The 24,699-nt window shown below is 37.8% G+C and overlaps 1 protein-coding gene across 2 annotated transcripts in view; it reads right to left on the bottom strand.

The window, feature by feature from the left end:
* The window catches only part of GARNL3 (GTPase activating Rap/RanGAP domain like 3), a 31,407-nt gene extending 8,708 nt beyond the window's left edge, over positions 1-22,699 (bottom strand). The window contains exons 1-22 of one of the 2 annotated variants that reach the window (XM_054284011.1): positions 22,520-22,699; positions 20,277-20,346; positions 18,885-18,959; positions 17,507-17,606; positions 16,931-17,049; positions 16,245-16,309; positions 15,565-15,628; positions 15,267-15,293; positions 14,800-14,875; positions 14,105-14,203; positions 13,443-13,546; positions 12,181-12,289; positions 10,812-10,857; positions 8,312-8,418; positions 7,371-7,492; positions 6,593-6,697; positions 5,783-5,857; positions 4,759-4,870; positions 3,914-4,012; positions 2,871-2,987; positions 2,017-2,189; positions 1,549-1,707 (exon numbers count right to left, since the gene is read on the bottom strand). In XM_054284011.1, the coding sequence (XP_054139986.1) occupies positions 1,549-1,707; positions 2,017-2,189; positions 2,871-2,987; positions 3,914-4,012; positions 4,759-4,870; positions 5,783-5,857; positions 6,593-6,697; positions 7,371-7,492; positions 8,312-8,418; positions 10,812-10,857; positions 12,181-12,289; positions 13,443-13,546; positions 14,105-14,203; positions 14,800-14,875; positions 15,267-15,293; positions 15,565-15,628; positions 16,245-16,309; positions 16,931-17,049; positions 17,507-17,606; positions 18,885-18,959; positions 20,277-20,346; positions 22,520-22,575 (2,079 nt within the window). In that variant the 5' untranslated portion in view covers positions 22,576-22,699. The remainder of the gene's footprint in view (positions 1-1,548; positions 1,708-2,016; positions 2,190-2,870; positions 2,988-3,913; positions 4,013-4,758; positions 4,871-5,782; positions 5,858-6,592; positions 6,698-7,370; positions 7,493-8,311; positions 8,419-10,811; positions 10,858-12,180; positions 12,290-13,442; positions 13,547-14,104; positions 14,204-14,799; positions 14,876-15,266; positions 15,294-15,564; positions 15,629-16,244; positions 16,310-16,930; positions 17,050-17,506; positions 17,607-18,884; positions 18,960-20,276; positions 20,347-22,519) is intronic. The other variant, XM_054284012.1, reaches the window with a different exon arrangement.
* Positions 22,700-24,699: the final 2,000 nt, after the last annotated feature.

The raw sequence follows: 24,699 nt of genomic DNA, 5'->3' as shown, positions 1-24,699 counted from the left end.
TTTTGGGAAATAGGATGATTTCAAAAAGCTGTGAATCAACATGGTACATTAAAGATAACAATTCTTCTTTCTTCTTTCAAAAAGTGATCTTCAAATGCACATCATGACTAGCAAAAAGATCAGATACAATTCAAAACCACTAACATTTTACAGAGGTCAACAGGGATGTACCTAAGGATTACTGAACAGTCTGAATTTACAAACTGAAAAGCAACGTTGCTTAAACCACAGTATTTTTTACATAGATTAGGCTACATAAATTCTCTTAATTAAACTTTGGTTTTGTCTTTTACATTTAGATTAAAAACAAAACGAAAACAGCCACAAAAAGTGGGATATCTGTTCAGGAAATGAGATCTTATTAGTGAAACGCATAAGGTTACATTAAGACAAATGCTTCCTAAACCATATATACTGCTTGGACAGGGAGACGGCTGAGAGACCTGATTCCATGAACAGCAGTTCTTTGACTTTCCTTCATTTAGGATTACTGTGCAGGTCAAGAACTGTTACGAAAACCTGAAAGTTTACGCATGCATACCAAATGCATTTTGACCCGTCTTTTGTAGTGACTGGAAGCCACTGCTGCTCTGTTGTCCAGAGAAATAAGCAGGCAACCCATTTCAACATCATAAAAATCACTAGCTCAGCTCATATTAATTGTCTGCTTTATTTGTCTTCCTAAAGGAAATAAGGATTCTGATGCAGAAAAGAAATGGGAGTGGTGGATGGTGATGTACTTCTCCATCCCCATTCTTTACTTCTAGTTCCTCCTCATCCAGATTAAGATTGATTCCCAGTGCTGTGGAGAAGTTTTTTATACTTGATCAGCCATGCCAGGGGCACCTCTTCATCACCAGATCCGAATAAAAATAGAGACGATTTAAAAAGAAAACAACTTATCAAGAACCATCAAATGAAAAAAGTAGTCCCTTATCTCATTAACAACAACAGATTATCTGTGCAAAATCTTTTTTTTTTTTTAATTGGGTCTAAAGCTACATGTCCACATCTCTATTTAGAAACTATACGGGAACTTTTTTCTGAAAACAAAGACATTACCTGAATCCTCTCCCTATGTCCCAGACAGATAGATATTCAGTTATTAGTTGACTGGGCAGCAGTTTCTTAAATAGAATGATAAACAATATGTAAACATTTTAGCTACATGCAAATAGGCAAATCTGAACAAGATACTGGTGGTCAACCACTGAAGTTATTTTGAAGCAATTTTTTAAACAATAAAAAACTGATACCACAAAAATAAAGCAAAAAGCTAACTACTGGCTAAGAAGGAGAAATTAACTTTTGACAACAACATTCCAACAACACAGGCTTTTTCCCAATGTCATATCTTATAACTACCTCTCTTGGGAATTATCATGATGTATCCCAAAAGGAATAAATACCTCAGAGTGTCCTAAAGCAAAAAGTAGCACACATGAGCTCCTTACCCTCCTAAGGAGATCAGCATAGCACGCACTGAGTCTGCAACAAATTATGCTCAGTCAGGGTCTGCAAAAAAGGTTTCAACTGATAAAAACTTACCCTGTTTGTTTCAACATGATGCAATCTATAGGACTCCCCCGTACTCTCATTGATTAAATCAAACTGATGCCGATATGCTACACAGATCATATTGTCACTGTCTCCAGTAGGTCCATCCACCAGCGTCATAACCACTGGAGGGTCAGAAAGGCATATTTCCTATAACGTAAACAATAGAATTACACTCTTTTTCAAGTTCCTAGTGTGGGTGCTGCAGGTACTCCATGATTTTAAAGGGATGTTTTCTGAGCACAGAAGCATAACAAAGAACAAGCAGAAACAATTCTTGAAAAAATCTGCAAGTTTTATTTAGCATATATACGACTGATTTCCACCATATGGCTTCTTACTTTTATTAGTCTGTAGGTCCAGGAAGATGATAATGCACACTCTGCCTTCCCTGAACCCCCTATACTAGCTGAGTGCTGCTCAGTGTGTTAAGACAATTAGTAACTAGATTACACATACCCGGATGTACTGGAACTGCTCTACTGGAGATTCAGGAGACGATAGCAGAGAGGTGCTGATTGAAGTGTTGTCCGAATTATATTTCTTTGTGACGAGAAGTAGTTTGTTCCGAATAGCTGCAACAATCCTCAGTTCGCTTCCGTGGTGAGTATTAATGGCATACAAATGGCAGCCTGAGGAAATAATGGTCTAGACTCTAAGTGGTTGGGACAGGGTCTGATTTTTTGGTTTGTATTTGTATGATGACTAGTACAACAGGGCTCTGATGGATGACTTGGCAACACAGAATTAAAAATTCCTCAATAGTATTATATTGACTTCTAGGAAAAGACAAAAGCCTATCGCCCTTCTGAAACTTACTTTTAATATGAAGCACATGGATTGTCACTGTACTGCAGCTTCCAGCTTTTCAAAGCAGCTTACTTCTGAAGACCAGGAAACATTGATTTCCACAAAAATAATGGGCAACACCCAGACTAATCTAAGCACTACTGTTTAACAGGGGATCTGTCAGTGTGCCAGTCCAGCTTAAAGTGTGCTTTATTTCAGTATAACATCCTCACAAAATTCTTCTCATATCTCCCAACCCCGAAATCTTATTTTTCCCTAAAGCTTTTCATCATTAGCAATTTCCATGTAACATGGCTTTTTTACAACATTCAAAAATGCCATGCTGGACTGTACTAGAGTTATTTTCAAATATAAGCTTAGCAAAGGTTGAATTGACTTGTCCAGAGAAAAAACCTACAAGTGAACACCTACACCTGCCTAAAAAGAGCTAACAAGCCCCTGGCAGCTACCAGCATCAAAGCACAGTGGATGTTTTTAATACAGGATAAGGATAACAATATCACCTTTTGTTCTTTCCAGTTTATTTTCTCTGCAGTCATATTTGCTTCTTACGATTTTTTTAGTCTCTATATCTTTTTGGACAGCACTGAGTCTGAAGACAAGGATACGAGAGTCTTTCCCTGCCGTAGGGAGAGAACCAGGAAAACAGTTAAAAAAAGAACATGGAAGTTTGAAATTCATACTTGCAATGAGAAGCAGCACCTAACAAACAGAGTAGAAGTAAACAAAGCATGATACCTCCCTGGGGACAGAAGACTTACAAACTCTCTAGGATTTACAATTGTAGTAATCAACCCCTTCAGTACAGTAGCCAAGTTTCCCACTAGGTGGTGCTGCACCAAAGAATGATCTGAGAGGTTCCAAAGAGTGAAATGCACAATATTTTGCAAATTCATAAAATCTTGCAAACTAACTGAAATACAATAGATATAAACTACAGGGCAAGAGTAAAAGGGTTAACTTTAAGAGCTGGAACCATCTAGGTGAGCAACTGATAACTGGATCCTCAACAGAGTTTGAACCCTTCAGGATACAGAAGGGTTTTCTCCAGAAATTTCACAAACTGATTTTTGATATAACTACACTTGCCAGATCCTCAGAAACGTCACCCATTCTCCAGGTGTCTTGAGAGAACTGCAAATGACTCTCACGTAGTTTGAGCTAGTTCTGTAAGATCTCAGGGTGAATTTCACCAGATGCAACCAAATTGGGCAACTCCCAGTGAGACAGAAGGAACCATGTTTTACCCAAAGCTTGGGCAAGCAGAGGTTCAGCAAATACTGAGGAAACAGACATAACAGGGTAAAAAATAATAAACCAACCATATCTGTAATGCTTTCCTGAGTTATACATAAAGATCCTGATCTTGCTTTGTGTATGTTCCCTTTATGAAACTCAATCACAGACTACTCTTTTACTGGATAAAAACCACCTCACTAAAAAAAGCGCACATTTAAGCCTTCTGAATGAGACAAAATTGTCATGAGACATACATATCCGGCAATACCCGGAGTCAGGCAAGAATGCAAGCAGGGACCTCTCCTACCTTTGTCTGTTCGGGCAATCAAAAGATCCAGAGCTTCCAACACATTCATCTGCTTTATTTGGAGAGTTTTATCAAATACTTGCACTGACGGTTGACCATCTAAAAGAGAAACACATATGTACTGAAAACCCTACTAAAACTTACTAGATGCTGGTTTTGAACCATATCTTTCTTCTAATTGAAGTCTTGGGTTTTTTTCCTTACAAAAATGAAGAGAAAAAAACCCAAAAAGAACGGCACAAAGCGCATACATGTGCCACAGCATCATAGCCAATACCTCCTCACAGGAGAGTTTTATTCTTGTCATGAATCAGATAAGGCGACTGAAATCTAAAAGTGACATTCCTTTGGCACGTTTGAGAATTATGACCAAGCACTAACTTCATTCCCTCAGTCCCGCTGGCCTTATGTAGCACACAGAGGACTACAAGGGATCAGAGTAGCAATATCAATGCTAAGGGAAGAAGTAAGATATCATTGTCACATAAGCCCTTGGCTTCATGCTCACTATTACCAAGGGCTAAGAAAACCAGACAAGCCATTTAGACACCTCTTGAACCTGGATGCAACCTCCCACAGCTTTTCAGATGGTCAAGAAAACAACATCTGAAATAAGAACACATTCAGAAATCTGCATTAACACTAGCTCGCCAATATGGCTTGATTCTACTGCAGAATGAATTTTTGCAACTGGGTTACAGAAATGTAATAGATTTACTTGGAATAGTAACTATCCCCCTACATAAAGACTTACTAACACCTGAACCGAGTTTATGAACACATATTTTCAAGAAAATGGTCAGATACATAAAAATTGACACAAAAACACTAGATCATTTACTAACCATCTATTAACAAGATGCCAGCATCTGTAGAAACCAGCAAGGACTGGCCCCAAGAATCTGCACAGACAACCTCATGAGGAAAATTACTGCAGAAAGACTGAGATTCCCAAGGCTATGAAGTAACATAAGGGATACATATTAAGTACACTAAAAAATACAGATCATACAGACACAGAATGTGATGGACAATGGCAATAACACATAAATGCTTTTGGCAGGATACATTTCCAAACAGTATATTGCTGGAATTAGAAATATCAAAACTGAAATAATTTCTGGCAGAGCACTTCCGGCATCAGTTCTGGTTTGGACACTAGTCAGACATATCCCTGAAATGCTAGAATTAAAACACGTGCAGCTGAAACTCAGCGCAACCATCACGCAATAATTTTTTCATCTAAAAATCCCAAACCTATATATTTAAAATGTATGTACCACTACACATTCGCAGTTTGCTTATATTTTATGGTTCAGTTTGTGATGTTTAGCGACTAGCACATGGTACAGTTTCCGCCTTTCTGCCAAATTGTTCTTCCATCCCGTGTTCTCTGTACTTACTTCCCAGAGCCTGCCCCTCCTCTCCCAATTTATATATTAGTTGAATCTCTGAAATTCTAGAAAGACTTCTGAAGCTTCTGTATATAAAACACATGCAGAAGAGGGCAGCTGGCATATTTCACTCCCTAATGACTTCAAACCAAATCCAAACGAAATAAAAGGAAATGAAAACACAATTGAATCTTGTTTCAAAAGTGCTGAAATTAAAAAAAAAGATGATTGTATATGGAAGATATCGCCTTCATTGAATTTTCTCAGGTGTAAAAATGTCCACACTTGCTTTAACTTTTGGGAAGTGCTTCTGTCCCCAGGCTCATTCTTTATTAATCTAATAGTGACTGCAGAATCAGTTTGACACTGTACCTTTCCTCTTTTCTGCTGCAGCATCTAATTACAGAAGTAAATAAATATATACCATACTACATAACGTTTAATGTTCCATAACTTCTCTGACAGTTTCACTCACCTCCTTTTTACAAAAGCTTGTGGTTGCCAAGTTAGCTGTGGTATCCCCTTTCACAGTGGTTTTCAATTTCAATGCCTAATACAAACAGATGTTTTATTTAAACTGAGTTTTTGTCAGCAATACCCAAAGTAAAGACTATATTAAAAGGACAATTTAGGACTAGAAAGTAATTCCAGTTTGGAATTCCTATGCGATTTTAAGTAATGAAAAAAGAAGCAGAATTCTGCATCTTCAACAATGTCAAATGGTTATTAGGTATCTTAGCCAAAACATACCTTGGCTGTTTCTTGGTTAGGGCTTTTTTGTTTGTTTGATTTTGTTTACTTGCTTTCTAAATGGCAACCCAGAAAAGAAGAGTCAAACATAGTAACAGAGAAAAACCTCCACCTCAAACTACAGAATCTAACCATCTACACAGTTTACTTTATTATAAGTAGCCAGATAGAGGATCCTCTTGTCAATTATACAAACTCACCTTTGATTTGCAAAACTTCCTAACACTAAGGCTAACTATATAAATGTCTATCTACATATACTGCCAGGCATCCCCCTAAGGTACGATTTTTACAACCTTCATTTAACTCATGTACGATATAAATATTTCTACATGTATACCTCAGTATTTACAGATAAATACTTCTATTCATGTTTTATTTTAATGTAACTTATAATAATGCAATACTACAAAACTATTTCTGGTCACAGAAAACTGCATTAAATCCTGACATAACTGCAAGGTAATCAAAGTTTAAAAAAAGGAGTGACACAGTCTTTGTAAACGTAGCTGCATACCTTCTACAGTGATCCTACCTGACCAAGCCGAACAAACTCTGCTTGTCGAGCTTCCTCTTTTTTCCGTGTTGATTTTGGGGACTCTGGTAACACATCGCTGAAGGATCTTCTATTAAGCATATTCTAAAATAGAAAATGTTTCTTTCTAACTGCACAGCTGCTCTGGGAAGAGAAACTGCAACTCTTCCAATCCTTCAGTGCTTTACCTTACAGTTTGTCATAGTTTATCACTGTCATGTTCTGTACAATCACACCACATGAATATGTGACATGAATATAGGAAAAAGAAAAGTTTAAGCAGATCTATATAGATAAAAGAAATAAACACTGGTCAAAAAAATAGCACCTTGTTAGTTTTAGAAGTACAGAACTTATTTCTAGTTAGTTAAGAATCACCTTAAGTCTTCATTATCCAAAATAAAGTTACCTCATAGATACCCAGGGTTAAGAATCATCTAAATTCACACATAACAGAACAAATGCAGATTTTTATGGTGATGAGACTAATGCCTGTATTTATAGTATCTAAATTCCCTATTCCCTCACTGCAGGTAAGCTTACACCAAGTAGGACATTTTTATGCTTCCCCTCACACCTGGTGAAGAGTCATGTCCAGAAAGGACTGTCTGTCAGCTTTCATATAACTGTAAAGTAAGTTACACAACAATCACTATTTAGCTTAGTCATATGCAATTCAGTGCTCATTAGGACTACAGTCTTTTAAAGTGACAGAACATTCAAGCTACTAGTTAGAACAGGACAGCACATGTGAGGGATACAGAAACTACTGACTTACATTTCCCTTGTGTAGGTCAGGCATCATGTCTTGGTATAAAGAGCGGATCAGCATGTCTAGAGTGCGCTGACGTTTCTGAGAAAATGTTGGTGTTTCCAAGGTGGCTTTTTCACCATTTATTACTAAATGATTATGGAAAAAAGAGACATTATGTAAATGAACTTCAACAATATCCACCAACTCTACTTTGCCTCTGTATCAAAACACCTGCTGTGTCCCTATGAATTTAAAATTGCCTTCTTTTTGCGTTTTTAAAGAATAACTCTCCCTTCAGTTAAAGGAGAAAAATTGGTAATAGAAGAATTCCACAAGGCATCAGAATACATACCTAACTAATAAAAAAAAATGAAGACAAACTACCGATCAACTTAAGTACTAAATAATTTAAATACACAAAATGAGCCATCAAGCTCCTGTCAGGTTTAATTGTAATCAACATGGTCAATTTTGAAAAATTCCTTTCTTGCTGATTTAGAAGGGCCAATACAGGTCAATGAAGTTTGGAACTGAATGATTACAGAATTAAAAAGTGCTGCACAGGCGTCCATCAGCACCTTTAAGAATATATTCAGAAGAGATGCTATTTTCAGGTTTTCGGAGCTACTAAATTAACACCTTCTATTACTAAATAATGAACAGTATTATAAATGCTTTCATATCTCCCAAGCCCTTTACAAAAATGCAAAGCTAAATATGGCTGCATGCTCTGCAAATGTGAAAGTTAGCCTCTGTCTAGTAGCCTGAGAATTTTTTTTTTTAATCTAACTGTAACAGTTTGATGGAACTGACATCCCAACTATGCTACAGATATGAAAAAAAATAATTGGATACAGATCAGCAGAATACACAAGAAAATGCATATACATTTTAAGCACCATGAATTTTAATTTGTTTGCACAATTATTTAAAGAGTGTTTCTAGCAAAAGAAAAACTGACTTACATTTCACCAACACAAAATCCCTGAATTCCTGGTGATTTGTAAACACAGGTGGGGATGGAAGAGGAGGCCCAAAGAGAGGAACGCTTTCTTCTGAAAATATTTTCAGCCTATTAAAAGTACAAATCTTTATCTATATGGAAAGTCACATCAAACTCTACTTTTTTTATAGACACTATTCATAACCAAAGGGGAAAAAAAAAAGGAAACTGTTATCTGGGTGTCTTACATAAGAATTTCAAAGGGCATAACCAAAAAAGGCTCACTTGAAATTACTCAGCAGAGCAAAGTTATGTTTCTTAGAACATAGAAGGGACATAGAATTAGAACAGACCTTCGCAGTTCTACTCACGCAGCAATAGTTTTAGTGGCACTAGCAAAATACAGCCCTATTAAAAAACACTGTAAAAGAACAGGTCTTCACGTACAAAATACGTTCTCCTTACAGATTTCCACTTTCCCTATCTATTCACCACACACATGAAATATTTTATGCTTCCAAAGTAACAATGGCTTACAACATAGGAATCTGTAGCTTGGGAACAGCAAATTCATTTACACTGAGGAAGACAGAATCAGAATAACTTCCATGACAGCTGGACCTGCCAAGTTGTTTTGATCCATAAGGAATCCAGCATAGCAATATTGAATGGCAGATACAAACCCATGTCTATTTGTTGACCAGGGCATAGCTTCTTTAAGATAAGTAATAATTCTTGGCTATTTCAAGTGATAGTTTACCAACAAGTCTTCCAAGTGGCATGTGCAGATGACACGGGTCACAGCAAGTTCAGTCGCAAAATTATAGATTCAACCTGTATCTGCTATTTTAGAAACCAGACAGAATTTACTTTCTCCAAAAGCCAGCAGTGACTGACTGATATTGAGTCTAATGGATCACAATGCCTTCATACAGTCTTTTTTCCTGAAATCTTAGGAACTGCATACAGTATGAAAGGCAGTACTACATTTGCATGAATATTGATCATCTTAATATTTGCTACACATATTTGAGACACAGTTTCATGGATGCCCTATGTCTATTTAATTACGTCCAGGTAAAAAAGCAATCATTTATAACTACAAAGGGTGTGAACTGTTCCTTAACTACATCAGAATGAATTGTAACAGGGAAAGCCGTAACAGAACTGACTAAAAAAATAGACTTCTTGAGTGACATAAAATATAAAGGCATTCTAAGCAGAAATTCAGCATCAGACCTCAGAGTGGTAATGCATTTGAAAAAAGGAAAATTTGCCTCAAAAGCCTAGAGCATCCCCTATCCGTTTTTTAGTGTAATTTTGACCACTTGGAAGACTGTCTTCACACACACACACACAAAAGTAAGAGAAAGAACAAGTTCTATTCAGGCCTATAATCAAATGACAGAAGGAAACATAATGGGGGCAAGCTGAAATGTAATGTTTTAAGGTTGTCATACAGGAAAAAAATACTATGCGACATGTACTACGACAAGATGTGTCAAGACTGGCAGAATGAAGCAATTAAGATGGACTGATCTACTAAAAGCTGCCAGTTACTTAATGCAAGAGAGAAATTTATCTTATGTACTGCAACTCATTTCCTTCCCCACATAAACAGCAATATAAAAGCATTTTACCATGGCTAACCCATCTACAGACTATCAGTTTACAATCAGGACAACAATCACTTCTTAAAGGGTAATGAGGAATGTATGCTCACGTTTCTGTCTCAAAGCAAGAAGAAAAAGAAAGAAGTGACTGCATTTTCACTTTGGAATCATGAACAAGTTTTGAACATCAATTTAAACAAATTTGCAAGAGGAAGCTGACAAGATCATGTAGCAAAATAGAACTATTCCTTTGCTTAACTGCATTACAGACATGACCCCAAAGAAACCTCAGCTGTAAATAAGAGGCAGGGGAAAAAAACTCCCACACACAAACTGAAGTATCGTTCTTGTCTGGAGTTAGATTTAATGAAATGCTGAAGAAACACAGCGATATGTAAAATTCTGGCAGGTTTTAAGTACGTGACATTCAACTATACGAGTACTCTATTAAAATCCCCCAAAATGAACTAGTTTGCTCAGCTGCAGCCAAACTGTGATTTGTAAGGACTTGTAGTCCATGGCTCTCACAGCATCACATGCATTAAATAACTGTCACCATCCACGTAGTTTACTATGTCATTGATCTCACCAGGTATGAAAGTTCCAAGTGTATCTTTCATAATTTTTTCTATTTCATCTAAAAACCAGTTTTGGGTTTCCTTAGCTTATGCCTGTTGCAGAATTTAATGTTTCTGATTTCAAGAAACCTGCTACTTCTAGCCATTTTAGTGACATCTACATGCAGGTCCACATTGCTCTTCAGTTTCTAAAGCACATTTGGCTTCCTGGCATACAGACAGGCGGATCTGTCTGTACGCCAGAAAATTCTCCCATTGCCAAAATGTTTTCCCATTTTCTCTAAACCATCAGTTATTCGTTGTGAAATTATTTATTACAATCAGCACCTACCTGTAACTATCATTCTGCTTATTATATCTCACTAAAGCAAAAATATCTGCCATACAGTTAAGGAAGCTAAACCAGTTCTAATAAAGCTCACATGTATTTTAATAAACTTTTCTTTTTGCGCAGTAGATTGCAGATTTAATAAAGGTACAATATATTAATCAAGTCAATGTAAATATATAAACAACTCTAGACAATATAGATTTCATTGTTTATAAAAGGGGTCCTATATCAAAATGTTATTGCTTGATCAACAGTTTTAAAAACCAAGCTACTAACACAGACACAGCATAAGACATACTATAGAAGTTTGTCTTACTTGTATTTGATATATTTGTGATTAAAAATACTTTTAGGTGATAAAGCAGTACTGATACTGACCTTTGCTTATACCAAAGCTTCCACTGAAGAAAATATTCCAATGAAACAATTTAGCCAACAGAATTATAGGAAAAATGAGAGAACGATTTAAAGTGCAAGCTATACTAAGGCTGATGCTCTATTGTAGAGTTACATTGATGTGGTAAACAATTCTTCTTAGTATTTAGGTTCCTTTGATATGTAAAGATTTTTATTATTTTTTCAAACTTTGTTCATTTTCATCCACCCCTAGCAAGTCGGTTCTAGGAACATTTAATCTGCCTGAGAACTACGTGTGGAAGTCTAAAGCTTTAAAACTCAGCAACAGAGTATAGACAGAAATTAAGAGTTTTCTTCTTTTAATTCATTTTTCCTCATTCCATTCCATCTAGTCTAACACATGCCAGATTGGGATCTACAGATTACTACTATTGTGACCCCATATTAATTGCAAGATATTGGCCGCTGGTTTCTGCAATCATATAGTCTTCAAAATGTTTTCAACCAGAAATCTGGAAAACATAAGCTGTTAAAAAACTGGAGAATATATGGTAAATAGACTGAAAATTTTGACAAATACTGATCTAAACCACAAATTTAAAATAAACAGCATCTAAACATTGAAAGGCAATATTGAGTAAAATGCCGAAATTTAATGCCAAAATAATTTACAAAGCCGAGAGAAATTAATTTATAAATTTGTATTTTCTGAAAAGGTATAAAATTAGATTTGTGAAAGGATACAAATAAATGCTTTCAATAAAAGTATTTAAAACTCACATTCTTGCTTTCACCTTATCCTCTAAGGGATTTAACAAACACTGTTTGATGCTGCAGACTTGGAAACTCCTAGTTAAGAAGATGAAGGTCAAGAAGGCAAGAATGAAACTGTCTTTGTAAAATAATTTTCACTTCCATAAACAGCATAGAGGGGGGAATTCAGGGCAGAATTAAAAGTAATATTGATCTTAAAAAAAAGAATAATTATTAGAAAATGTCAGGAAAAAGATACGTGTAAAATGAGAGCGAATCATGGATGGCTTGAATGCTGGAGAAGACTCTTCACCTTCCTGAAATATGATAGTGACAATGTCATTTCCAATATGTCGCTTCCTTTCTACCTGGAAAAAAAAAGGAAAACAAAAAAGGAAGAAAAGAAAGAAGAGGCAGAAAAAAAGAGATAGACAGTGACTTACGAGACATTCGTAAGTATCTTGGCAATTCTGCAACAGAACAATAGAACAATATTCCTAAACTGCAAACAGAAAAATTACAGTCAATACGACTGAGAACAGTATAAAACCATTACTTAAGTATTAGCAAGTAAACCTAGCAATGACATGGTGCACACAACAAGGCAGGTTCTAGAAGAATAGATGTTGCATATGTTTAGATAAGCACTCATAGTTTCCGTAATTAATATTAATGAATTGGGCATGGAAACGCTAGCATTCCAAAAAAAGCAAATCTATCGCTTGAAATAAAAGGACAAAAAACTCTGGTGCTGAAGTATTCTTTTGAAAAAAATATTCTGATCCATTTTCTTCTGTGATGTTGTCATCAGTCCAAGCAAAGAGCATGAGAAAACTGCCATATGTCAGAATGCATAATAAAAATAAATGTAAGAATGCATAATAAATAATAAATCAAGTAATTCGTAAGTAATTTAGGTAAATCATTATGGATGTATGATGTATAGTAAACACATGCGCCCATAAAGTATTTTTTTCATCATAAATACAAAGAAAGGGCTGAGCAATGAATGACAGCACATTTGAACAAGAACCCACCTAGTTAATCCACAGCGGTGTGACAGCACTTCTTAGGTTACCAACCTTAACATGCTCACAAGGGGAATTTCTTTCAAGCGACACTAATTGCTACTCAAGCAGGAGTTATGCATTACACATGTGAATATTCCTACAATTCACACACAAGGCTAAGTTCCAGTTTTCCTAAAGTCTTTGAGGTAATAATTACAGCAGTGAAGCTCTTCAAGTCATCTGAACACCACACTTAATCACTTCTCAGTGAACCAATTTAGATCTTCTTCACAAGTATCTCCTGTACCTTAATGGAGATGATAGCATGCATTATTTCTAAGAAACAGAATGAAATTTTCAGGATCAGGTAGGATATTGAGGAAAAAAAGTGCAGAAGTCTCAAGGCTTACATCTCTCAAATATTAATGGACAAGAAGTCCTTTATTTTTTACCAAGCTTTGGAGTTTGTGATTTAACAAATAAATAGGGAAATAAAGAGAGAACCGTGTACCTGCTGCTTGTTCTCTCTAGAATATGGTAGCATGGTTGAAACATGGAACATAATTTCATGCCCTTGAAAAACTGTATAGATGGAACAGGTTCCTGTTGTATCATCTGCAAGGGAAGGCAACATTTTCAGGAGGAGTATCTCCTCCAAGTTTTCTGAAAATCAAAAGATATTTCAAGTCTTTCTACCCAATCTTCTTCAGTTAGCCTTTTTTGTCTGATCCACTTTAGAAAATGCCCACACCACATGTTTCATGTGAGTCCAAACCAAGTTTGCAACTTATCTGCATATTCACACTTAAAACCTATTACACCTTTCACCTCCCCTTCTGAAATTACACAGGTCTTCAAGCCACAATGTCCTTCTACCATGAGGCAAGTAACATGTCAGGTTATTGTGCATCTCATTCCAACTTAAAATGAAACCGTTCACCTTGATAATACCTGTCATAACTGCATTCCATACCAGTGACTTAAGCTAACCTGACTTGTTGCTGGTGAACGAGTTCTACTTCTGGTGAAGCAGAGCACTTAATACACATACGAGGAAGCCCGTTTTGGGATTTTTTCATAACCACGATATATACAATATACACTACACACAATAAGAAGAAACATTTAGACTGCAGCTCCACCCCCCTTTCACTGCTTCAGATGAGTTCTTACTTTTAGTGTCCAGTCCTCCTCTGTAGCCTGACCAGCCTTTCAAAGTAATTGTGTCACCCAAGAGATGCAAAAATCGTTGAAAGCTTTCACTTCCAGTTTCTACATGTGGGAGGGAGAAATGTTACCAAAATAGCGCACCCATAGTAATAGAATATATCTCAAAAATGACCAAAATGAGGAAATGGGTCCTGCTTCCAGGACACAAGTTTCAGCTGAGTTAGTTTCCTTTCATGTCCTCCAAGCCTACTGCCTTTCCAGAAACAGCACCCCGACCATGCAGAATAGGCATCATCACATAACATTAAACAGCAACCTCTTTTGCTAGCACCAATGCTGTTCAAGCGCATAGGAGAATGTGATCATGCTGTAAAAGAGTGAAAGAACTACAAGCCGTGAGGTAATGAGTTGCTTGCTTCAAATATCTCTTTTTTCTAAATGTTCACGTCACACAGTCTATTTCTAGAAGAGAGATTTCACTCTCTTTCAAGCTGTAACAAGAGGCCTCCTACTGCAACTTCTTACAGACATAGAAGGCCCTATGCAACAACTTTTCACCCAACACATGAAACCAAACTAAATGACTGTTCATATAATCATTGCCTCCCGCCCTGCTTCCCGCTGTAGGCACTATCTTGCCTTTTTTTTTTTTTTAATTCAGATGAACAAAACAATTGAGGAGAAGGTGAAAAACTCACCATTACTGAACATTTCATCATCTGTAAGCTGACCATCCTTAGCATAAAGGACTCCAAATTTAAAATTCACTGATCCCTGGGAAATAAAACCAAATATTATATGATAAACAGTCAAACAGAAGACATAAAAATTTATTTCCTCTAAGGACTTTCACGTATGTTTTCACGCATGTATGTATCTTTGTATACATCCTACAAATTAGAACATACACTTTGTAACATCTCTTAATACATAATAATTTACCTTTAAACTTCGATAGTATAGCATAAAATTATTAACTTAAATTGGTGATCTATTATTATTAAGTTCGTGCTTAAAGTTATTTTTGCTGTCATGTTCAAAAAAACATTAATTTTTTTTTACTGTAATGAGCAATTGATTTCAAAGTCATCATAAGCCCATCAAAATACAAAGCTGTATTCACTGGACGGGTCTGTGAGCTAGAAGTAGTTAGGCTTATACCTACCTCTTGCTCTTCAAGAACCAATAAATCCTGTAAACAAAAACAGTATCTTTAGCCCACCTGTATTAAAGATTCTACAAGGATGATGGTTTTATTTGTGTTTATAAGTTTTGATTTGAAATGGCCAGTTCAATGGATAAAGACAGTTTAAGCAGTATTACAACATTATTATTATTATCATCATCATCATCATCATCAGCTGCTACTGGAAGAAACAAACCAGTAGTATCTATACTTAATTACTTAGATTTCCAGAAAATAACAAAGAAAAAGAACCAATCAAAAAAAAGCCACTTCCTACCTTTTGTATCTCAGGATGAAAAATTTCTCTTGGGCTCTTCTCAAATTTATCAAGACTCATAGCACTGAAAGGCAAACACAATAGTGCTTTATAGAAGGGCAAGTGCACATTTCAACGCTGAACCACCAACTGATTGCAGTTACAGCGGTTACAAAATGAATCGTTCGGAGAGCCTCTGTTAAATGGAATGTTCTGTGTAACTGCCATTTCTTTCCCAAAATACTAACTTCCAAGACTTTCTAAACTTATTTTTTATTTCAAAGACAGAAATTAGTAAGATTTTGTGCGGAGATGAGGTTTAAATTTATTTCCTTCTAAAGCACAGAGCTCTGTTCCATCACCCTTCACTTCGGCTCTACACAGAATCATGGTGAGCATTTTAGGAGGGCTCAATAACTGATTGTATTTCTCTCTTTTTCTAGTCCTCTCTCTTCTTAAATAATTCAAGGCAAGTCAAATGAAAAATGACAAGTTCAGCATCAAATTCACACTTTTTCCCTTTGTCTGGTCAAGAACAGGCTTTAAAACCACTTATTGCTGTCTTCAATGATTAAGACTTGCAAAACCATTTTTACACGTTTTATAGATTTATCATAAAAACCACAGAACGCAAGCTCTGAATTACAGGAAAAGGTATACAGGCAAATATCTAAACTGATCACTTATTTATAAATACATACCTTAATATAGATTTCACTGATAATGTTTTTGTGGGACTGTAAGGGAGACATATTTTCTGAGTACCCTGTAAACAAGAAAAGCTAGGATATATTACAGGACATACCCACTTTTTCTGCATATTCAAATAGGATTATTAATAAAAACAATTAAGTCAATAAAGAAGGAATAAAACCAAGGTAATTTTACTCAGCTATATTTACTGCTGATTTAGAGAAAAAAAAAATTCACGGGTGCTGCAAAGAAAAAAAATATGAACCATAAATGCCTACAGTAGAATTTTAAAACAATTGCTTGGATAAAAGAATCTCATGGAACACTAAGTAGAAAAAAAGTGAAACCAGTATCAGACCTGCCTATTTTCTTACCATTGTACAAGAAAATGCTAAAAGCAGTATAAAGTCAGTGCCTAAAACTGATCATAGGATGTAACCAAGAACAATTTAGGCATCATTTCTTAAAAAAACAGCTGTTGGAAGAATTAGAAAATAACTAACACTACAGATTTCTGTCAAAAAGTTTAGTATAATGTTTAGTGTTATCTACTATAGTGGAATGATATGTTCTTGTTATACAAAATAAAAATATGTAATAAATACTGGAATTCTGAAGAAAGCGGGAAAAGCATATGATAAACATATCCAAAACAAACAAAAGTCAGAACGGCAGTTAAGTATTGGTTTCTTACTGTTTTTCTCCAAAGTATTGAATGGTATTGAGGAATGCGCTGATTATTTTGCTCAGACAGTACAACAGACAGAAAGAAAGGGTTCTTCTCTGCATCTGTACCTACGTAATTCTGATGAACTGTTGGAAGAAAAACAAGCAGCACCATCAGTCATAAGGAAGACATACCCATTCCCTCGTGCAGAATCAGAGAGACACCTGTAAACATATGCATTCATACATAAAAGTATATAACTGTCTGCCTAAATAACTACATACTTATATACAGCCATGTAAAAAAAACCACCCAAAGAGACCGGTACAGTTTTCAAAGCCATGAAGAATTTCAAAACATCCCTTTTTGGTAGCAAGGGTTTCACTCCTTACAGATACCCATCCTCTGTTTTCAGGTTAAAGACACATGAAGCAAGGACTTGTTTCAGGTACAGGACAGAAAATGTTTTAATACTAAATGAACACCATACCTTTTTTCATATTGAAATAGTAACAGTTCAAAACTACAGAAACAGCAACAGCATTTTTGCAAATTACATTTTCATTGGTCCAAATTCCAATCCATCTGCAAAAAAATATTTACCTTTCCCTAAAAAATACTTCAAGTACCATCTTGTATGATACTCTGGGTTTTCCAAATGCACATCCGTTCTGTGCCACGTACCCGGAGCATAGTCCATATTCTGAAATCAAATTGGGAGACTGTTACATGCAATACCAAGTAAAAAAAAAAGAGGACAAAATATAGGCAAAAGCAAATAAAGAGTGAAATTTTAGCTGTACACTGCTACTTAAAAAGCAAGGATTTTTGCAAAGTCAGTTGGTGTGTAGCTGAAATAAAAATTTCTACCTCTCATTTACCCTTTTTTCTAATTTCTCTGTAAGTAGGTAAGTCTTGTCCTACTGTACCACTCTTAGGGGTAATGTCAGAATGTCAGTGAAAAGAAGGTCTTTCAATGTGGAATTTGAAGACAAACATTTTTAAAACTTAAATAAATTAATGCCTTCAGCTTTCATTTTCTCAGTTCTTCCCAAATTAATCCCAATGAAGTCTCCTTGCTTGACCAAAGCATGCTTTGGAAGTTCTTCAGTGCTGTTTCTCATAAATTAAGGTAAATTCCCAAGCGTCCCTCAAGCACTTTCCCACTATGACTTAACATGCAAAGAAAAAGCCATTCTCCGCATTCATTGACCATGCGGCCATCCACTACCCGCTCTACGAATCTTTCCATTATATAAGCTAATCAGCTTTTGAACTGCATGAAACTGAGCTAAAAAGACAGAGGACCAAACACAACTCTCCAAAGAATCAATGCAGAATAGTTAGTTTGCTTTCAACTCTGCAGCCAGTGCTGATAGAAGCATATGATCAGTAACAGTTCGCTGTTACTATTAGTTCAATACACACTTTACCAAAGCCTTACAAGTATCTCTAGAATATGAGGTCTTCTTTCTTCCAATATTAAGATGGGATTTGATGAAAGTTTTGCAAAGGAAGATAAAACATGAAGGTAAGTGGAAACTTAACTGTCACTGGAGGACACACTGCAAGTTTAGCAGCAAGAAAGATGAAGGGAATTACTCTCCAAGGCTCCACTCAACCTCTTTCTCTCTTATTTAAAGATAAGCACAGCTGGCAAAAGACAGCTAAGGGTCAAAAAAATGAAGCTAAACCTCATCAAGCCAAGGAGCAAAATTTAAAGCACAGAGGTCAGCCTGAACACCATAGTACCAACAGGACAGGATAGATATAGAGATGAACTAGAGACTGGGAAGCGTCAATCGGAAATATTTTTCTCCTAACACGATCAAGTGAGCAAAAATGTTACCAAAAAGAAACGCGAGAATTTTTCAAAGTCCTCTTCCTTAGAAAATGACTGCAAATACATCTTTTGTAAGTGAAAAATAACTGAAGCTGAATCATTTTCTTCAGCATTCTATGAGTATTTTTGGGCACTTACCTCACCAGAGGAGCCATTTTCCACACGGAACCGTCCAGCTCTTTGAATGGCTCCATCAGCATCACTAGATATAAGCTATAAGAGAGTTTAACACAGAGGTTCTATTTCAAAAAATAGCCATATCAGCAGCCATCAAAACTTACTACCATTTATTTTTGTTCCAGGAATCAGGACTCCCCACAGAGAAGGGATCAGTCTAGCTATTACCAATTTGACTAAAGACTTTGAATGACCCGTTAAGAACTCTGAGACAAATCAGATGCTTCACGAAGCAAGAAAAGTTAAGTTTGAAACATTTAGAAATTTGAAAGGGCAACAAGAACCTTTAAACATCTGTAATCCAAAAATGATACACTTTCATAAAATGCTAGCAGAATTTTTAAGAAAAACAACCAAGAAACAAGACCATTCATGTGAACTTACTGTGAATTAATAATTATAAATAACTTTTTATTTTCCAGCAAAAGACTTTAAGTACTAGGAATGAAAGAGCCTCTTATCAGAAAACCAATTACTTGTATTTTTGGATTAAAACACACATCTTTTATGTAGAACATATGGAAAGAAGAGAAAGGAACCTGGTGTTCCCACAATACAACTTCCAGCAACTAGGCCACCATTTTATACCCAATTTACACACATGTTACTAAATATACTAACTTTAAAATTACAACTATAGCTTGTAGAAAACCTGTGATTTCATCCCATAGTAACAGAGCTGGAGATAATTTTCTTAACTACTCCCCACTTCCGTTATCCTACAGTAAATTCATGTAATTTCATTATGACCTTGTAATCAGAATGACACCACTGACATATTTTCACAATGCATAAGAAATTGATATATGAGAAAAACGCAGTGCCAACCTAATCTCTAAATTTCAAGAAAATGCAGAATAACTGACAGATTCTAGGGAACCGTTTTCAAAATCCTAATTCTGACTAGGTCATTTAGTTTTCAGCCCTCTCCCCCTACTATGAGTCATGTACATATAAAATTACATCCACGTGTATGTACACACATAAGCATGTACACACTTTATAGCTTACGTAATTGCTAGTACTTCATTAAATACTACCCTAATATTTTGCCATCTTCAGTTTCTAAGAGGAAAAAAGGCTCAATTTCCATCTGGAGGTAAACACAGTATTTATATAAAGCTTCCTTGCCTGTTACAATGCAAAATTAATTAATAAGGCAGTAAAAAGATGTCCCATCACAGGTCTGATACATATCTATTCAGAAGCCACTTTATATTAGCTTATAACTTTCAAGTCTAGCTGAGAATGCACATTTTCCAAACTAGATCCAACTCTTTTACTTGGAAAAGAAAAGGATTAGAGCTCTGCATTATAAGCTGATAAACTGAAGGATAGGCTATGTGTACTTACAAGCTCCACAGATCCGTAATGCTTTCTGCTAAACTCTCCGCGTCTGCAACCCAGATCTTCAGAGACGGAGCTGGAATAGAAACGCTTCATCAGTGTACACAAGTACAACTAGTCTTACATTTCCCGCAATGCTACAACCTGCCATTAAAAAAATTATAATTTCTGCTGAACAGGGTTCACAGAACATAAAATCATTGCTGCAGGGAACACTTCTTACAGCATGCACAATCTCTAGCAGCCATCGCAGTCTGGCTTTCACATTACACCCAAAGCAAATACCCATGTCCTGACTGGAAGAAAAAGCTAGGATTAAATTAAATACTAAGGCATGACGCAATCAGAGTTCCAAAGCAGGTGGTGGCTCATAACCACATTCGAAAAGTAAACTTAAAGCCTCAAAGAGGACAATTGCACTGTACAACTCAGTAAGAACACATTTAGTAGGTTGCTACTGATTTTTTCAGTCTTTTTTCAGCCCACACACGATGAGAAAAGAAACCAGTACTTTAACTTAAAAGCAGCATGAGGAAACAACAGCATTTCAAAGGTTTCCCTCCATCATCTTGACAAAGATAGCAAACCAAAGTAATTCTGGAATGCGAAGTGCAAAATCCACCCGCAGTACCAACCTCGTACCACGGTATCGCATTACTCACCACCTCTTCACAAACTACATTCCACTAATTTGAAGACAGACTGCCTTGCCGCAAACCACACCCTCTCATATCAAAAGCATTTTTCTGACAGCACTCTCAATAATTCATAAAACACGAGTATATCTGCACTAATGATTAAAACAAGACTGCTTAAATATCAATATTGTCATTTGGTTCCCAATTCTAACCACCTAAACCATACCTAAACTTCAAACACATTAGCAGTCCTTTTAAAAATCAGAAATATACCCAAGAGCAAATCTCTGCCTCTTCTCAACCTAACTATATCACTCCTCACCTGCTTCATATCTTGTCATTAAAGCAGACTCTCACATCAACATAAATGCTACAGACACAACCTCATAAAAATTAGGCTTCCACTTAGATACAGGTAAGATTCACAATATCATGCAATTTGCCTAAGCGCATATACTCCCTAAGGAATCCTTGTGCCTGCATACCTCTCTGGCTCTCCATTCTCGGTTACCACCAAGATCTGTACTTGACTCTAACATATCACATCTGCTAATTTAAAAAATACACTGTGATTAAAATCAACTGTTCATATTAATTTTCTTCATTGAATTACATCCTTCCTCAATCGTGATCTATATAAGAAAAAGGGCTGCTCCAGTTATGACACTTTTAGAGTAGTTTTCATCTTATTAAGATGAACTGCCAGCACCGAGCAGGTTAGTTCATCAGTGCTTCGCACGATGTGGGCTTAATAATTTAAAATTTACTTACGTTGCAAAATATTTAAATACAGATACACCTTCATTCATACGAATATAACTAACCAGCTTACATGCACTTGCACAGCATCTACACGGTATATTCCACCTCCCTTTCCCATTTTTCTGGAAACACAGGTGCAGTTGTATAAATGAACAGCAACAATGAAGAGAAGAGAGGACCAGTTTCTTCCCGTTTCAAGAGAAGCTCCTACAAAACAGTCCTGAAAGTTGATCAACGCAGCAAAATTAAACACATTTGCTAATCTAAACATAAACGTTTTCTGGATCCTAGTGCCAAATCACAAGTTTTGTCTTTCAGAAGCTCCACACTGGAAAGCATTTTACGTGGGGGTCGCGAGGGTAGGGGCAGAAGGGGGTGAGTTTGCAGATCGCACCTGTGCGATCAGAAGGATACAGCCTGCATGCTTCTCGGGCTTGCCATTCTCCTTGTGATTTATGTGTTTGCTAGTCATTACCGGTGCATCTGTTTTCATTTAAGAAAGAGTCACAAGCACTGACGCAGTCAGCAGCCGTGTAATTCCAGCGATATCGCAGCGCTATCTGCTCACAACGCTGAACACGCTGCGAAGCCGACTCCGCAGCCGCTCGTCCGCCTCCGCCCGCAGCACCGGTAGCAGCGCGAGGGAGACGGCTGCAGCTCGGGGTCTGCTGCGCCTCCGCCAGCCCGAGGGCAGCCGCCCCACCGGGACCGCGGGAGCGTCCGGCGCCGCTCGCTCGGGGAGGCTCCTGCAGCTCCCGACCCGCGGCAGCAAAGCACCGCCTCGCCCTCCGCCATCGCCGGGCGGCAGCGCGCCCCGCCCCGCCCGAGCTGAGCCCCCGCCCCCGGTACCGCTGAGTGAGGCCGAGGAACCGGGTGGAGGCCCCTTCCGCGCTGCTCAGCTCCATGCGGGCGGCCAGACGGAGGCTTCGCCCCTCCAGCGTCGCTGCCGCGGCTCCGTCCCGCGCGGGAGGGGCGCCGGGAGCTCCCCGCGCACATCCCGCTCTCCCAGCGCACGGCCCCGCGCGTCCACCTCGGCCCGCTAACCACTGATGTGCCGCGTCGGCCGTTGCGTCAGACGCTGCGCCGTCAGCAGGGCCTGCCGGGAGTTGTAGTCTCGGGCTGATAGCCACCGGTCCGTCCCCCGCCACCGAGAGCTGCAGTCCCGCCAGGGGAATCAAACGGGTCCTTCGCTCCTGGGCGGGGAAGGACCTTAGGCAGCATCGCCCCTCTCGAATGCGCTTTCTTTGTCATTCCAACTATTTTTTCTTTTTTTCATTATGTTTTTCACCCCCTTTTTCACTCTCACCCTTGTCCTTTTTCACTGTCTTTCTCTCTTTCGCTCTCTTTTTTCTCTAACCTTTTCTTTCTCTCTTTTGCTCCTTTGCTACGTGTATTTCTAACTTTGTTTTGCTTTCTAGCCTTAGATTAAAAAAGCAACTGTAGACTATTTCATGCTAACTGGGAGTAAAAAACACCCCAAACCATAATGATTTAAAGAAAACTACTTAGTCTCTGGGAGCCTGAAATTATCTACTGCTGCACCAGACATACAGCTTTTACTCCTTTTAATATATACTTTATAGGGCCCCAATTACTGCTCCAGCTGTCAGTAACGAATAGCAATATCCATTAACCACATCATCAGTACTGCCATCTACATTACCAGTCAAATAATGACACAACTAAGAGGTAATTGCATCATGATTATGTAATCACATAAACGGGCAATCCATCACCACAGCTACCAGTCACCATCAAGCTCACCCCTCACAAAAACCTCACCGCCGCTGTGTTGTTGTTTTGGGTTTCCTGTAACAATAAATCAACATGTAATGAAAATAGAGAAAGGTTATCATCTTGTGTTAATATGCGTTTTGTTGTATTGCTCTGTATTGCAGGGTGAGCACAGGGTGAACTCTCTCCTCCTTGCTGTGACACCTGGGCTGGCAGGGATGACACAGTGACCTCGGCCAGCCGATGCTGCCTGTACCACCACCTGGCACTAACGTGTTTCATGAAAATCCTTTTGCTGGGATTTTTCTCCTGAGAAGCCTCAGAACCAAAATGGAACCAATAACGATCTGCTGGCTGTGAAGTGTGGGCTGGAGATGGTTTAGCAACAGGGGCATCTTGGATTGGTCATCTGTGCATTGTTTCTACTTGATGACCAATCATTGTCCAGCTGTGTTGGGGATGTGAGCAGTCCCAGGTTTTTATTATTCATTCCTTTCCAGCTTTCTGATGTCTCCTTGCTCTTTTAGTATAGTTCTAATATCTCATTTTCTTTTAATATAATAGAGATCATAAAATAATAAACCAGCCTTCTGAAAGGTGGAGTCAAGAGTCTCACCTCTTCCCTTGTCCCGGGGACCCTCAAACACCACCACAATCACTGGCTTGATCTGGTCTGGGAAGCACCAAATAAAATGAAATAAAAAGCTTTAAAAATAGAAAAATTAGAAATAAAAATTAAATTCAAAAAAACCTTAAAATCTATAAAATAAAATCGATTAAAAATAAATGAAAAACAAAATAAAAACTGTAAAGCGCTGTAAAGTGAAGTGCCATAAAGTGCTGGAAAAATTCCATAAAAGGAAGTGCTGCAAAGTGCCAGAAAAATTCCATAAAAGGAAATGCCATAAAGGGCAACTGTCATAAAACTGTCATTTGGAAAGTCAGCAATCTCTGTTTTGATTTTATCTATTAGTGCTAGCCCCCCTCCCCCTCTTTTCACAGCCTTGCTGTCAATGCCGTCCTTCTCCCAGCGCTGCCACTTTGCTGCAGGGCCGGAGCAGGGGAGAACAGCCATGGGCATGGGGACCCTGGGGGTATGCCTTGGGTCCCTTTTGCCCTCTCTCTTTCTCTTTCCTTCTCTCTCTTGGCCCACTTACCAGGCCAACACTGCCATCCTGGACTCAGGACCCTGACAGTCTGGGAGCCCCCCCAGCAGTTCCGCCACGGACCAGCCTGCTCCTGGCCAGCAAACCTGTGTCCTCTGCTGCCAGCACCGCCCGGGTCACCTCCATGGA

The sequence above is a fragment of the Melozone crissalis genome, unplaced genomic scaffold (assembly GCF_028551555.1).
Source record: "Melozone crissalis strain CALT ecotype California unplaced genomic scaffold, PUWL_Pcris_2 ptg000041l_1, whole genome shotgun sequence".
Lineage (NCBI taxonomy): Eukaryota > Metazoa > Chordata > Aves > Passeriformes > Passerellidae > Melozone > Melozone crissalis.
This window is presented reverse-complemented; position numbering and strand designations above follow the sequence as displayed.